At 39.2% G+C, this 13589-nt stretch overlaps 1 protein-coding gene across 1 annotated transcript in view; it reads left to right on the plus strand.

The window, feature by feature from the left end:
• Positions 1-13589, plus strand: part of RGS22 (regulator of G protein signaling 22) — a gene marked incomplete at its 3' end in the record, with an annotated part of 72611 nt that overhangs the window by 34240 nt on the left and 24782 nt on the right. The window contains exons 15-20 of the mRNA XM_082015072.1: positions 1633-1827; positions 6063-6155; positions 6688-6854; positions 9915-10077; positions 10687-10845; positions 13284-13346. Of these exons, the coding sequence (XP_081871198.1) occupies positions 1633-1827; positions 6063-6155; positions 6688-6854; positions 9915-10077; positions 10687-10845; positions 13284-13346 (840 nt within the window). The remainder of the gene's footprint in view (positions 1-1632; positions 1828-6062; positions 6156-6687; positions 6855-9914; positions 10078-10686; positions 10846-13283; positions 13347-13589) is intronic.

Here is a 13589-nt window from a genome sequence, read left to right on the forward strand (position 1 = left end):
GTCTTGTTCTTAAGTGAGGACTCTTCCCGTGGATGTCTTCATTCTTTGACCTTACCCTTATGCCTGGGGGTCTTTATTGCACTGATAACGTGGGCCACAATAGCCACAGACTATTTTTGTTTTCAGTGATTAGATCTATGTAAAAAGGGGGTGAAATCCTGCATAGACAGTAAATATAGTAACCATAACAAGGTATAACTGGGAGATGGATGTATAACTGGGAGATGGATGTCAGCCATTGTAGCCCTGTATTCCTCAGTGACCCGATATCAGGAGAGTCTAAAGGGTCTGTTTCAAATTGTTAAGGTCCAAAATAGTAGGGATGTAGTCTGGTACTGTTGCTGTTTGAAAGTAAGGGGTCTAATAAGTCAGAAATTGATTTAAAACAAACAGAAACATAATTATTTAATGTAGTCAAACATTCTCCCACTGTGCTTGAAATCTAAACACAACAGGATTTTATTATTGCTTGAACACAGAGTAAATACATTATTTTCTTCTTTTCTACTGCTTTGTACATCTGCTAGTTACAGCTGTGTTTTAGCAACATAAGGAAAATCAGAATTATCAGAAACCTGCATTCTTTATTGTAAAAATTGTGATAATAAATAGCAAAGATGGGCTCCTCAGTGCCATCCTAGAGAGAAGTTCTGGTTTATGCTACTCATCTGATCCCCTGACCGTATGTCTGAAAATTAGTTAGATTTTGACAACATGAAGAAGAGAAAATATTTATTAAGTATATGAAATTTATTATGGCAGCACCTTTTTTCACTTGAGTTCCTAGCTGCAGCCAGAATCATTACGTTAGAAAGATATTCCTGGAAGAAAGTGTTTTTCTCTGAGTTTTCAATGTTCTTTTTCATGGCAATTTATGAAACATTTGAAAAACAAGAATTTGACTTAGGGGACTATTCAGGAAAAAAATCATTTGAAATAAATAAAAAAATTACTCAAGAATGAGCTGCTGGTGAGAAGGAAACATTCTCCAGGATCAGCTGTCTTCTGTTTGTACATGTTGAATGGTAAACTCTGTGTTCTTCATAAAAAAAGCATACTGTAGTCCTTGCTTTGCTAAGGATTTAGATCTCAGTTGTGGTGGTGGTATCTCATGCTACGGATCCTGTACCATAACGGAGTCTCATCAGTCGAAGAACTGTGCAAGGGAATCTCCACACAGAATGAAATCGTAGAAATTTTCATTTATTTTAACCTTAAATTTACAAATTCCCATCTATTCAGAAGAAGTAAGATTCCTTCACAAGTTGGCCCAGCACATGTTCTGCAAAACAACAATACGACTTCATGAAGAGTGCAGTTCTTGTAATGATTGTGGTTATCTGAATCTAACTAAGAATCAGCCAAATATCTCCAAGCAAAAATTACATTAAGCATTATTTTGTGATCTAACCATTTTAAGAAGTAGAAGTAAAAATGACAGGGAGGTCAGCTATGGTAATGACTGAATTTTGGACAAGACAGTAATTATGGGTAAAAACAAGGCAGGTGTAATCAGGTATATGTTCAGAATATACAGTGGGGCACAAATAGGCATTAATTCTCTCCTTCACTGGACTGTGACCATTGGAATGGATGATGGCTAAGAAACAGTTTTCTTTTGCTTTATTGTAGTTCCTTTATGCAACTTACATTGCTCCATCTGCCAGTATGGACATTGGACTTCATCAGAGTAAGAAAAACATGATTTATCAGAAAATTGACCCAGCTTTTGAGGATCTTTTTGACCCAGCAGAAGAATATATCCTCACTGTTCTGCTAGAACCATGGATGAAGATGGTGGAAGCAGACAAATATAATTACGGAAAGGTAACTGATCTGGATGACACCGTGAAAAAATTCTTACGTTGGGGAAGAAAATCACAAGAGCCTTCATATGCATCCCTGTTACATTTATAGTCAGGAAGGGAGAAGTATTATGGGATGCTTTGCTCACACACCCCTTTCTATGCTGATGCATGGAGTAGGCTGAGCTTCCTGTGGAGAGGAGACTTCCCATCCAAAAGGAAGGTGCAGGCTTCATAGAGCCCTTGGTCTGTGAATTAGGGAGGAATGCATCTTCCTATGGCAAATTTCTCTTTGCACTCAGGAAGTGTCATGTTTCTGCAGTCTTACCATTGATGAAAAGTAATTTTCTTATGATGGATTGCCCACAAGCCTTCTATGTTTTTCATGATAAGCACAAAAGAAGTTGTATTGCTAGACTGTCAGTACAGTGATGCTAGGTCCATATTAATTGTATCAAGTATTTCTTGGTGTTTAAAATTAAAGTGCAGCTACTGCTTAGCATAAGAGGAAACGTGATATGGTGATCCAGCTGTATTTGCCCCAAACACTTTTTAGATAGCTGCCCTGTTATGTAAGGGCTCTGAAAGCTTGGATTGAGCAGACTCATGCAGGTCAGAGGAGATGGCTGCAATCCTGACTCTGCTTTTGACAAATAAGAACAAGAAACAGGCAGTGGTGGATGCTGTGGCTCTCTGCTCTTTGTAAACTTATCTATAAGTTACTAGCTGTAGGTCAAACTTCTAATTCCAAGTGTATAATATCTCTTTCTTGGATATGGAAGGAGAAACCTCCAATGGGGAATCGGGAGGTGGAGGGCAGGAAGTTAGTTCTTGTTCCTCTTTTTCTCCACTATGACCTTAGATGAAGCATCTCCACTTTTACAGGAAATACCATCATTTAGCACTGATACTTCTGTCAGCTTGCAATGAGAACATGCATGCATTGCCCCCTGCAAAACATTTTGAAATCCTTTTGTGGAAGTTTTGTAGTACAGTATATTTTTATCACTATATCGTGCATGCATGTATGAACAACTAGGAGAACAGGCACTTAAAATCAAAGTTGAGAATGGTCTTCTAAGCCTATTAGGTGGTGGTCAGTATTAAAAATTTAAGAATAGAGTATAAGAACAGAAAAAAAACATGCAGCAGTGTTGCCAGCTTCAGCACTTTGCAACTGAGGAGGTTCACGAAGCAGAGGTCTTCTCCACGTTTTTGTGTTTAATAGTCTTCTATAACTTTTTTTCCCCCATGGGTTTATGTAAATGTGTCTTGAGCGATTTTATATCTTCAGCCTCACTGTAATAGTGGGTTCCATGGTTCAATCATGCAATAGGAGAAAAAAATGCTTATCTTGGTTTGTTTGCAAACCCCTCCCTGATAATTTCACCCGGTGACCTATGTCATGAGGAACAGTGAACAATTGTTATCTTGTCATATTCTCATGTTGTTATGCTTTTACATGTTTCTGTTGTATCCCACTTCAATTACATCTCTTTGAAACTCAAGAATCCTAGAGTATTTGACCTCTCCTCTTACAGAAGGTGTTCCATACCTTTGTTAGATATATCACCCCATCTCTTTCTGTTATTTTATATTCTTTTGATGAGATGCAAGCAGTACTCAAGACCTGGATGCACTAAGGATTTTCCAGTGGCAGCATCATGTTTTCTGTTTTGCTCTTTTTTCCTTTCCTAATTGTTCCTATGATTCTAATTGCCTTTTGACTCCTGGTGAACTTTGAGTGGATGTGCAAAATGTAAGCTAACAGCCATCTGCAATGATTCCAAGATCTCTTTACTAAGTAATAACAACTAATGGAAAGCCCTAATTTGGAGCTCACTGGAATGACTTAATGTTTATTGTCATTGAATTCAGCTGCCCTTTTATCATGCAGACGCTGAAGTGTCCTGAAATCCTGCAGCTCTTCACAGTCAATTTAATTTTTTGCTCTGTGGAATCATTTTGCAAACTTTGTTGTCTCCTCACTCACCTCCTTTTCCAGATAATTTCTGAATGCTTAAAAAAACAACCTCAGCACAGATCCCTATGAGACTCTAACAGGAACCCCACCCCATAATGAAAGTTAGTTATTTCTTGATTTTTTATTTTCTACCTTCTAATTAATTCACAAGGGGACCTTCCCTCTCATCCTGTGATAACTTAATCTCCTTAAGAAACTTCGAAAGTTTGAGCATTGAAAAAAACTTACTAAAATGAAATATACTAATTCAAACACAGCTGCAAAATACTCGCTTCGTTTTTCGGCATCTTTTCTAAGGTTTCGGAGAAATTCTTTTTTCTAAGCTACTTCAGCGGTAATTGTTTATGACCTGCAGAACATCGCGTAATCGATTGATGCTTTTACTAATCTGAATTTTATTTACTTTCTATCAGACTAGTTTTAGTGTCTTTTGTATATGTATATTTTCCGTGTGTATTATCAATACTGGTTGTCTAGTATCTACTGCCAGTCCTCACTGAGTCGAGTCATTGACTCAGCCGAGTATTATTATACATAATTTTTTTATAAAGAGGACTCTGCTTTTGAGTACTCTCTGAATACAGCATTTTCACTGCTTCTAGCGATGAAAGAATTCCTTCAAAGTAAGAACTGAAAATATGAACTCTTGCTTTAAGTTAATACATGTGTCAGTTTGTACCTCCTTGAGTTAACTGAGAGATAATCTATTGCTTTTACAGTTCAGATGATGCTTTGCTTTGCAAGCGTAGTTACGTGCAGACTTCTCAGTGCCCTAATAACACAAACATCTTAATCAGAGCATGAAAAAACAGAACTAAATCCTTCTGAGTGCACAATACATGCGTTTGTGAAGAGTTATAATACACAGACATAAACCGACCTGTTCTAGGAGGCACTAGAGTCTCTTTGTACTAGGCGCAGATTGATGCTTAGGCACACTCCTTTCCAGCACAAAGACAAGGTCTGCTTTGTATTTTGTTCAGTCCCTGGCTCTACTCTTCCCCTTTGTTCTACCATACGGCAGGATATATTTGGCCCATAATGAAACAACATATTTTATCAAGAATTAGGTGAGTCCAAAATTGTTTACTTGGGACATGGTCAGTATGTATCTACCTTTTTATCTTTGAACGAAACATGAAAACAGGAGAGTTCCTTTTATTGTTGACTCTCCTCCTGCCTCTATCCGCTTTTTGTTTAAACTTTATGAAAAATGTTCTGAATTATTTTCCTATTTACTTTTAAACTATGTTTTCTTTTAAAGGAAAGAACACCCAAAAGCACTTTATAACAGTGGAATAGAATTACGCTGAGCCTGAAGGCATTCAGATAACACAGTGATTAGTGTGCTATTCACATTTAGACAAAAGCGTAATGAATATTAATCTAAAAACTCTCTTCTCTCTCTTGCACATAAACTCTTGTATAGTAAGACCACAGCTTCCTAATCTTTGTGTTGGGCATTCTAATAAGTATAACGTATTGGCTCAGTTTTGCTAAATATCCTAAAACCTGCATTTGAATGGTTTAGTCAGCTGAGAGGGTCACCAAACTGTTCTTTATGCAGTTACTGACTGCACATAGCATGGAGAACTGCTCTAGTTATATACATAAGTCTTCAAATTAAATTAAAAAATGCCAATACTTCGTGAGTTCTAATCATGCATAATTTATTATTTTAAGGCACTACCTGCTATAAAACTAAGGAAGGGGACAAGGCTGAAAGTTTGAAAACTTTCACCTTCATTGTTTAGATATTACAGAATCTTTCTTGTCTTAAACTTCCATGTCTGGAAAACTGTGGCACTCCATCTTTTTCACATTTCCCACTGAGAGTCATAGTTTTAAGACCCGTTTTTCTGCTCCTCAGTGGCACTTCGACAGACAATTTGCTAGTATAGGCAACTGGATAAGCCTGACACAATATGCACAATATACTATATACACAATATATACAATATATTATGTACACAATATAATTTAGCAATTTTTTAAATACAAATTTGTTCTCTTAAAGATAGAGTTAGGTTATTTAGTGGTGTTCTGTAGAAATCTACATGTGATCCTGCACAGATCTGAAAATTTTGTTCTACCAGAGGTTTTAATTGAATTGTTTGTCACAGGGATGTGACTTCTAGTGTCTTCTAAACATCAGTCTCATTACTGGCAAATGTATTCTTTTCTATCCACTGTCACTGGCAAGGTGCCCATCCAGTTCTCCATCTTTCTATAATGTGTACTGTAGGGATGACATAAGATATTATTTTTATTAGGTGGAGTTGGTGGAAGAAACTCGACAGCTGGACTCCGTGTACTTTAGAAAGCTCCAGGCTTTGCATCAAGAGAGTGGTTCCAAGAAGGATGAGGTAAGACAAGTACCTACTAACAAAAACAAACTCTTTTTCTGTCAGAGAGGGTTAACACTTTGAGTATCAGCAATGAAAGACTGACTACATGCCAGTTTGGAGAAGCAAGTAGTCCGATTTCTAGCATTCATTTTGGGGAATGATTGACAGCCATTGTGTTAATTACAAATACATGTCTTCTGTCAGTTAATCAACATCAGACCACTGTATGATTGCAGTCAATGAGACAGTTTCCACTAAAGTCTGTGGAACGTATTTTGGGCCCTTAATCTTAAGTAAATATCCCAATTTCAACTAAATTACAGGTACATATTGGTTTATTTTTTTATGGAACCTGCACACACTGGTACGTTTAAAGCAAACATAAAACTAAAGCTGATTAAGAGATGGAGCCTTAACTCAATTTATTTTCTCAGCAATCAAAAAGCTGTTCTACGGAGACAGAAGTTATCTAATGCAAGGATTATTAAACTAAGAAAAAATATAGAGATGAAAAAAGCAGTTATGCAAGTGAAATAATTTCTTCCGTCAGAGTACTGTTGCTGACGCTGGTCTGCCATCATGCCCTGATGCTCTCAAAGAAGATCAGCACTTCCGTCAAGTTCCCAAGGAATTGGCAGGTCCTAATCTATCTGACCTGATCCACGACAGAGAGAAGTTAGAACAGTTCTGGACTTTTCTTAATAAGCATTCTGCTGGGTACGTTTCTTTGTTGTTATTATTATTATTATTTTACCCATTTCTAAGTGCAGAAGAAAACTTCACTGAGGATCTTGGCTATCTAAATGTTCACAGATTTTAAAAAATGTGTTTGTATATTTATGAAATACACACACAATGTTCAGACAACTGAATTGTCTTAACATTTTTGGGTAAAAATTCTCCTGTCATAACATGTTTGTATTACAGTTCTGCTTTCAGTTTCTGCTTTGATTAGTGGCAAACCCTTGAGTAGAGCAATTAGCCTGTAATGAGTAGAAATTTCTCCTTTTAGTAAAGATTCAATTTAGTACATTCTAAAAATTAAAGCTGGATGTTACAAAAATGTACAAATAGGAGACAGCCACGTTATTCTCACAGTGTGAGAGCAACTGCAGTTTTGTGTTTGCACTGCTCTGAACAGAATTAAGTACCAGCTCATAGCAGATACAGTTTAAGCAGGGTTTTTGAAAAAGTGAGCCTGTTTGCTTAAAAATGAAGATCTAAACAGAATTTCTAGCAGAAGTAATCTCTATCCTGTTTCAGGAAAAGGCAAATACACTTTTTAAGTAACTGCTAGCACGTCCTTAAATTGTCACTTCCTTTAACCTGGGTTTCCATGAGCTGATGCTCTGCAGATTGCCTATCTCTTCTAGTCAAGCACGGCTATCATTTTAGGTTGGATATTGGTCAGCTTTTTCAAAAGTGTCCAGAGATGGATATCTAGCACAGGATTCCTCTGGCCAAGACTCAATGTCATCACTTCTGCTTATCATGATAGGTTCCCTTTGTAGTCAGAAATACACACTTCTGGACGCAATTCTTCTAATTCTGAAGGTAACATCTAAAACCAGTCTGGATGGATCATTCCTAAAGATGGTTATTTCTGCTCACTGACTACTAAAAGACTGTAGGTAATGAGTTCAGATGGAGATTCTTATGCTATGGGTGCCTATGGTCAAGTGACTTCTCAGTTAGTTGTCTAGACCAGTGGTCTCCAAACTTTTTTGATCATGTACCCCATTAGTAAAAAGGTTTTGAGCATGCACCCTCAATATATGGATACTTATTTTTCATAAATGATATACATGTGCTACTGAAGTTCTAATATTTTCTTCCTGCCCCCAATGAATTGTCTCGCACACCCCACTTTGGAGACCACTGCTCTAGAGTTCCTCTCTAGCTGGGGAAATGGTAGGAATTGCCAGAGAACAGGTCACTGGCTAGGATGGGGTCCTGGAGAAGTATCCTGAACTGCCTCTGGGCTTCCTGCCTCTCTGTTAATCACAGACAAGTCCCATCTTAAGTGATAGAGCCAGGCAAAGAAATATTTAATTTATGGAGATTTTTTTTCTTTTTAAATTCATAATGAAGAAAAACATTTGAAAAAGTCTCACAAAACAGTGTTTTAGAGCTGGGTCCAGAACTACAAACTCTGAAGTCCAGCTGGCGTGCTACAGTAATGATGCTTAATGGTACTATAAGCTGATGGGATCCTAGACTTAATGCAGTCTGGAAAATTTCAGCAAAAAACAACAAATGTGTCATTTGCCTTTTCATCAAAATTTATAGTTTGGTTATTGCCCAATTGTAAGTGATCCAAGTTTCAGGAACGAGAGGCTGCTGAGTACCTGGGCACAAATTCTGGTAAGAAACTAAACAAAGCTCCATTAATTACTATTTTGTTAAATATATAGGATATATTCATACAACTGCAGGACAATTTGTGTTACTTTGGGTTAGTGGGTTACCACTTGTTAGTCTTGCCAGACTAACTGACGATGTTGAAAGGAAAAAGTAGAGTATGCTAGGATAAGCCACCACTGTAAATGGTTTAACCTAACACACTTCAAGATTATATATTTTGCTTTTTAAATAAGATGGACATATTTGCTTGGTTGTCATAGTAGATGCCAAGGAGTATTTCCATAAACGACGGTAACTTGGATCGCTTGCATTTGGGTGAACTTATTCATGTTGTGATGAACTACCAAATGAAATAATTTCAGTCTCAATAGAACTTAGGTCTGTAAGGGTCTCAAAAGACTTTTGAAAGGGGGACATCCATTCTTAAATTAGTCATATTTTATTGAAAGTTTTACTCATAGATTAATGCTTTGAAAAAGCCAGTTATTAACCTAATGGAAAAGCAAAACAGTTTTGTCTCAGTTTAATGTTTTGTGTTTCCTGCTGCAAGTACAGTGAGTTGTCCTCATTGAAATGCTCACAAAACTTCAGCTAATAAGATCCTATCAGAAAAGAGTCATATAAATTAAAGTGAAATTGTAGGTATGTCATGTCACTTATTCTGTCCCTTGGTTTAAAGAACAAAACCAATATATGTTCCATTAAAACAAACTTAAATTGACAGTATACACTCAAATGATTAGGAACAATATACAGATCAAGAATTGCATATGGAGTTTGTGACTTACTCTGAATAAAGAAATAAGTAGAGTAAGTAGAAATAAGTAGAACCAGTAACTTATGAAAAGGCAGCCCACAAACAGCCCTAGAAAGAAAATTTACCATAAATTGTTTTTGTCTGCTTGACTGTGGACTGGCTTAGGCTCTAGCACTTCACACAGGGTAGGAAGGAGGTGATTCCTGGGGCTGATGTTTCCAGCCACCATCCCTGCTCCTTTCTCAGGCGATACGACGAGGAGGCAGAACAGGGGCTGCCGACTCGTCTCGCGGTGGCTCGCAGCCTCAGTACTGCTTCAAATTCTCATCTGTTTCATTTTTCATTCTCTCTGTGAGCTCTGCACTATGGCTCTGGTTCACAGTCCCTGCTGGATTTAGCAGCGGCACATTGAGGAGGTTATTCCTTTCAGGGTACCCCAGAAGGGACCCTAAATGACATCCCTAAGATATGTGTTCGAACTGCCTGTTCAGCAAGTGGTCTCACCAGATGGTACTAGCAAAGAAAAAATGACATGACATTTCAGTCCAATCTGACCTGGTATTTAGGACTTGAACACTTTGGTGGCTTGTGGTTAAACTAATGTTCATGAAATTAACTCAATATTGAAATAACATTCTGTTTAAATCTGTTTGTAGCATGGATCTCATGTGCTGGCTAGATATTGAACAGTTCAGAAAGATGCTCCACAAGGATAAAGAAAAGAGGGATGAAAAATCTAAGGACATTAAAAACAAGTACTTAAATAAAAAATACTTTTTTGGACCCAACAGCCCAGCTACCAGAGAACAGCAAGAACAGGTACCAGTTCCAAAATCGTTTGTAAAGAACAATCACACTGAACGTGACCGAGATAAAAGCCCATAAACAGCTTTACTCCAGCTTTTCCTGAAGATATCTTCTCAAATCTTACTTATATTTTTGGCCAGAAATCTGGTCCTGTTCTAATTGTGGGGGTCCCCTTCTTTCTGTTCAGGCTCTTCCTCCCCCATCCTTACATCTCTCTCAAACCCTGATCTGAGGCCGCAGCCAGAGCATGCACCACACAGCTCAGAAAAAGTGTAAAAATGGCTTTCAGGCAGTGACTTGTTCCAGCTTTCTGTTTTACTATGTCAGTAAAGCCACAGACGGTGAGTCTGAGCTGTGGTACTCCGATATATCTTGATACTTAGGCAATTTACTCGGTCAAGCTGGGGTATTATTTGCCGGAGTCTGTATTCTATTATAGGTAGGGACAAATGTAATCTGTTCCCTTTTATGAAAAGTACATGTGAGCCGTGGGTAAGCATGCATTAAATGCTTTGCTTACAGTTAAGCTCATGCTTTGCTAAATCAAGGATATAGAGAGATAAAGGACTTTTGGTATACACAGAAGTTTATGTCATGTGTTATTGTATTTGGATTGCTTAGCTAATACATTCAGGTGGAGGATGGGGACAAATCCTTCATGATGGACTTTCGGCAGCAGTTCTGCTAGAAATTCAGCAATGCGTCCAGAAGAGATTAGAAAAACAATGGCTGCCATTGTTCCTGGCAGATGAGCACCATGAGGCGGAGGGACAAGCAAAGGTAATTTTTTAAAAACAGCCACACATCCAGGCATTGTTTTTTGTTTGGCTCATAATTTACCATTGGAATAAAATCGTTCAGAGAAAAGCAGCCCAGAACTCACACTAGTTTACATTGAAAGAGATGCTCTAGCATGTACAGGTTGAAGCATTTAGCTCGATGATTGCGAAGGCAGTTCCTCTGAAGGCTTAGTCTGGCTGACAGCATTATTGTGAGATCCTAAATCTGCAGGAGCTGATGTTAGCTCTGCTGCCAGCCAGACTGCCAGGGGAGTAAACTAATCTCTGCTGTAGTGCCGCGCTCTCCATACGCCATTCTGCCCCAGCCATACACTTGCACACATGTGCTGGCTCGGGTTAAACCACAGCAACACAGAAGAAATGTTGCCTTGTGTAAAGGATTTGCCCAGGGGGACAAGAACACGAACAAATGAGTGGGCTTCCCACGCTGTATTCTCTCTCTCTTACGCTGGCCATATTCTCCCATCTGGAGCTGCAGTGCCTGTAGAAATGACTCCAGGACTGGTGAAATTCTGCCGAGTGGGGAGGTTAACTGCTACAAGCCTTGTTTCCAACTGGTTACTTCAGGAAGTTGCCAGAAGACCGGGAATGAGAAGCCTTTCACTCCTGCTGGCTCATTAGAAAGACTGGGGAATGGGCAGAACTATCATCTGCCTTTTATGAGCGTGCCTCTGTGACCGGGATCTGTGTAGGGAGATCAAAAAGACTTGGTTTTTTGCACTTCCACCACAGCTCTGAAATGCGAATGTCATGGCAGAAGGAAAGTTGACAGTTCCACCAAGCAGACACATAGGCAGACTGCAGTGACTCATAAAACTTGTTTTCAATGATCTCTTTAACACCAAGAAGGTTGTCAGAAGTGTTGTCAGAAGTGCATTTGAACTGGATCCTTTTCATTGATTCAGAGCACTAAGCAATCCGAAAACTGTAGGTTCTGGTAAGGCAAATTGTGATTTGAATAATGGTTATGTTAAAGCAAAATTTCCTAATCCTCTGCCCCTTTTTAGCTGAACTCTGCCTCCTTTACGGGCTGTGGCACAAAACCGTACAATAAAGCTAAGCTGCTTCCAGGTCTGGAAATTAGCTCATGCCTCTTCTTGCACCTGCTGCACTGTGCTGGCAGGGAGAGTAGCCCATGCAGTTTGGAAAACACTGTACTCAACTCTAATAAACAGTTTACAGGAAATACATACTTCTAATGAGCTTTTAGTCTTTTCCTAACTCCATTTATGTCTGACTGCTCTTTTCGCTTTCTTACTGCAAATTCAGAGGATGAAAAGGTCCTTTGAAGAACATATTTTAGAAGAAATGAAACCAGATGACATTCTCCACTTGGCTTCATATTTCACAGTGACCAAACACTGTGGGCATGCTATGTAGTCCTTACTCAGAAAATCTGCCCTTGATTTGAGGTGTATTTTTGCTACAAAGAAGCTGCAGGATCATGCCTGTATTTCTGATACAGCTGTCCAAAGGAACTAAAAACATTTCATACAAAAAAAAAAGGTTATAGCCCAAAATCTGTTCCCAACATAAGTGATCACTCAGAGCATTATGGGTAAGGTAAACCAATGGAAGAGTGCAGTTTGACTGCCATTGCCCCTTATCTTCTCTAACTCCCCAGTATTAATGAGCACATGCTCACTTATAGCTGAACAAGGGATGGTGTTCAGTGTGGGTCCACAACAAGTTTCAGGTATAAAGAGCCTAGTGAAGATATATCAACTATATATATTCTGTATCAGGAATAGTGTGGCCAGCAGGAGTAGGGAAGTGACTGTGCCCCTGTACTCGGCACTGGTGAGGCTGCACCTTGAATCCTGTGTTCAGTTTTGGGCCCCTCACTACAAGAAGGATGTTGAGGTGCTGGAGCGTGTCCAGAGAAGGGCAACGAAGCTGGTGAGGGGTCTGGAGCACAAGTCTTATGAGGGGCGGCTGAGGGAACTGGGGTTGTTTAGTCTGGAGAAGAGGAGGCTGAGGGGAGACCTTATCGCTCTCTACAACTACCTGAAAGGGGGTTGTGGCGACGTGGGTGTTGGTCTCTTCTCCCAAGTAACTAGCGATAGGACAAGAGGAAATGGCCTCAAGTTGCGCCAAGGGGAGGTTTAGATTGGATATTAGGAAAAATTTCTTCACTGAGAGAGTGGTCAGGCATTGGAACAGGCTGCCCAGGGAGGTGGTGGAGTCACCATCTCTGGAAGTGTTCAAAAAACGTGTGGATGTGGCGCTTCAGGACATGGTTTAGGGGACATGGTGGTGCTGGATTAATGGTTGGACTTGATGATCTTGAAGGTCCTTTCCAACCTAGTGATTCTGTGATTCTGAACTATTCCACCACTGTGGTCTCAATCATTAGAGGGCTGAACATGAAACAAGAAGAGTTAAAAAATACAATGACAATCTCTTGTTCAACCGTAGATAAGGGACATAACTGAAGATCTTCCACACCAAAAGCAGGACAAGACAACTAGGACGTGGAAGGCAAGTGGAATTTACTGTGTCTCTTGTGTCTCCAGTTTCACTCTCTTTTCTGTTTGGACCTTGTACATCCTTCACAATTTCCCTGCTGACAGTGTGAGGCCCAAATGTAATGCTGTCAAAAGCAGGCATGATTGTATTGGCTACAGTGGACTGATTACTCACATTACTGGTGAATTTAGCTCCCTGCTGGATATTCACGGTAAATTTCTCTCCCTTCCTGGTTGGAGAGGTCAGGCTTGAAAA

The sequence above is a fragment of the Phaethon aethereus genome (genome assembly GCF_964289735.1).
Source record: "Phaethon aethereus genome assembly, chromosome: 2".
Classification (NCBI taxonomy): domain Eukaryota; kingdom Metazoa; phylum Chordata; class Aves; order Phaethontiformes; family Phaethontidae; genus Phaethon; species Phaethon aethereus.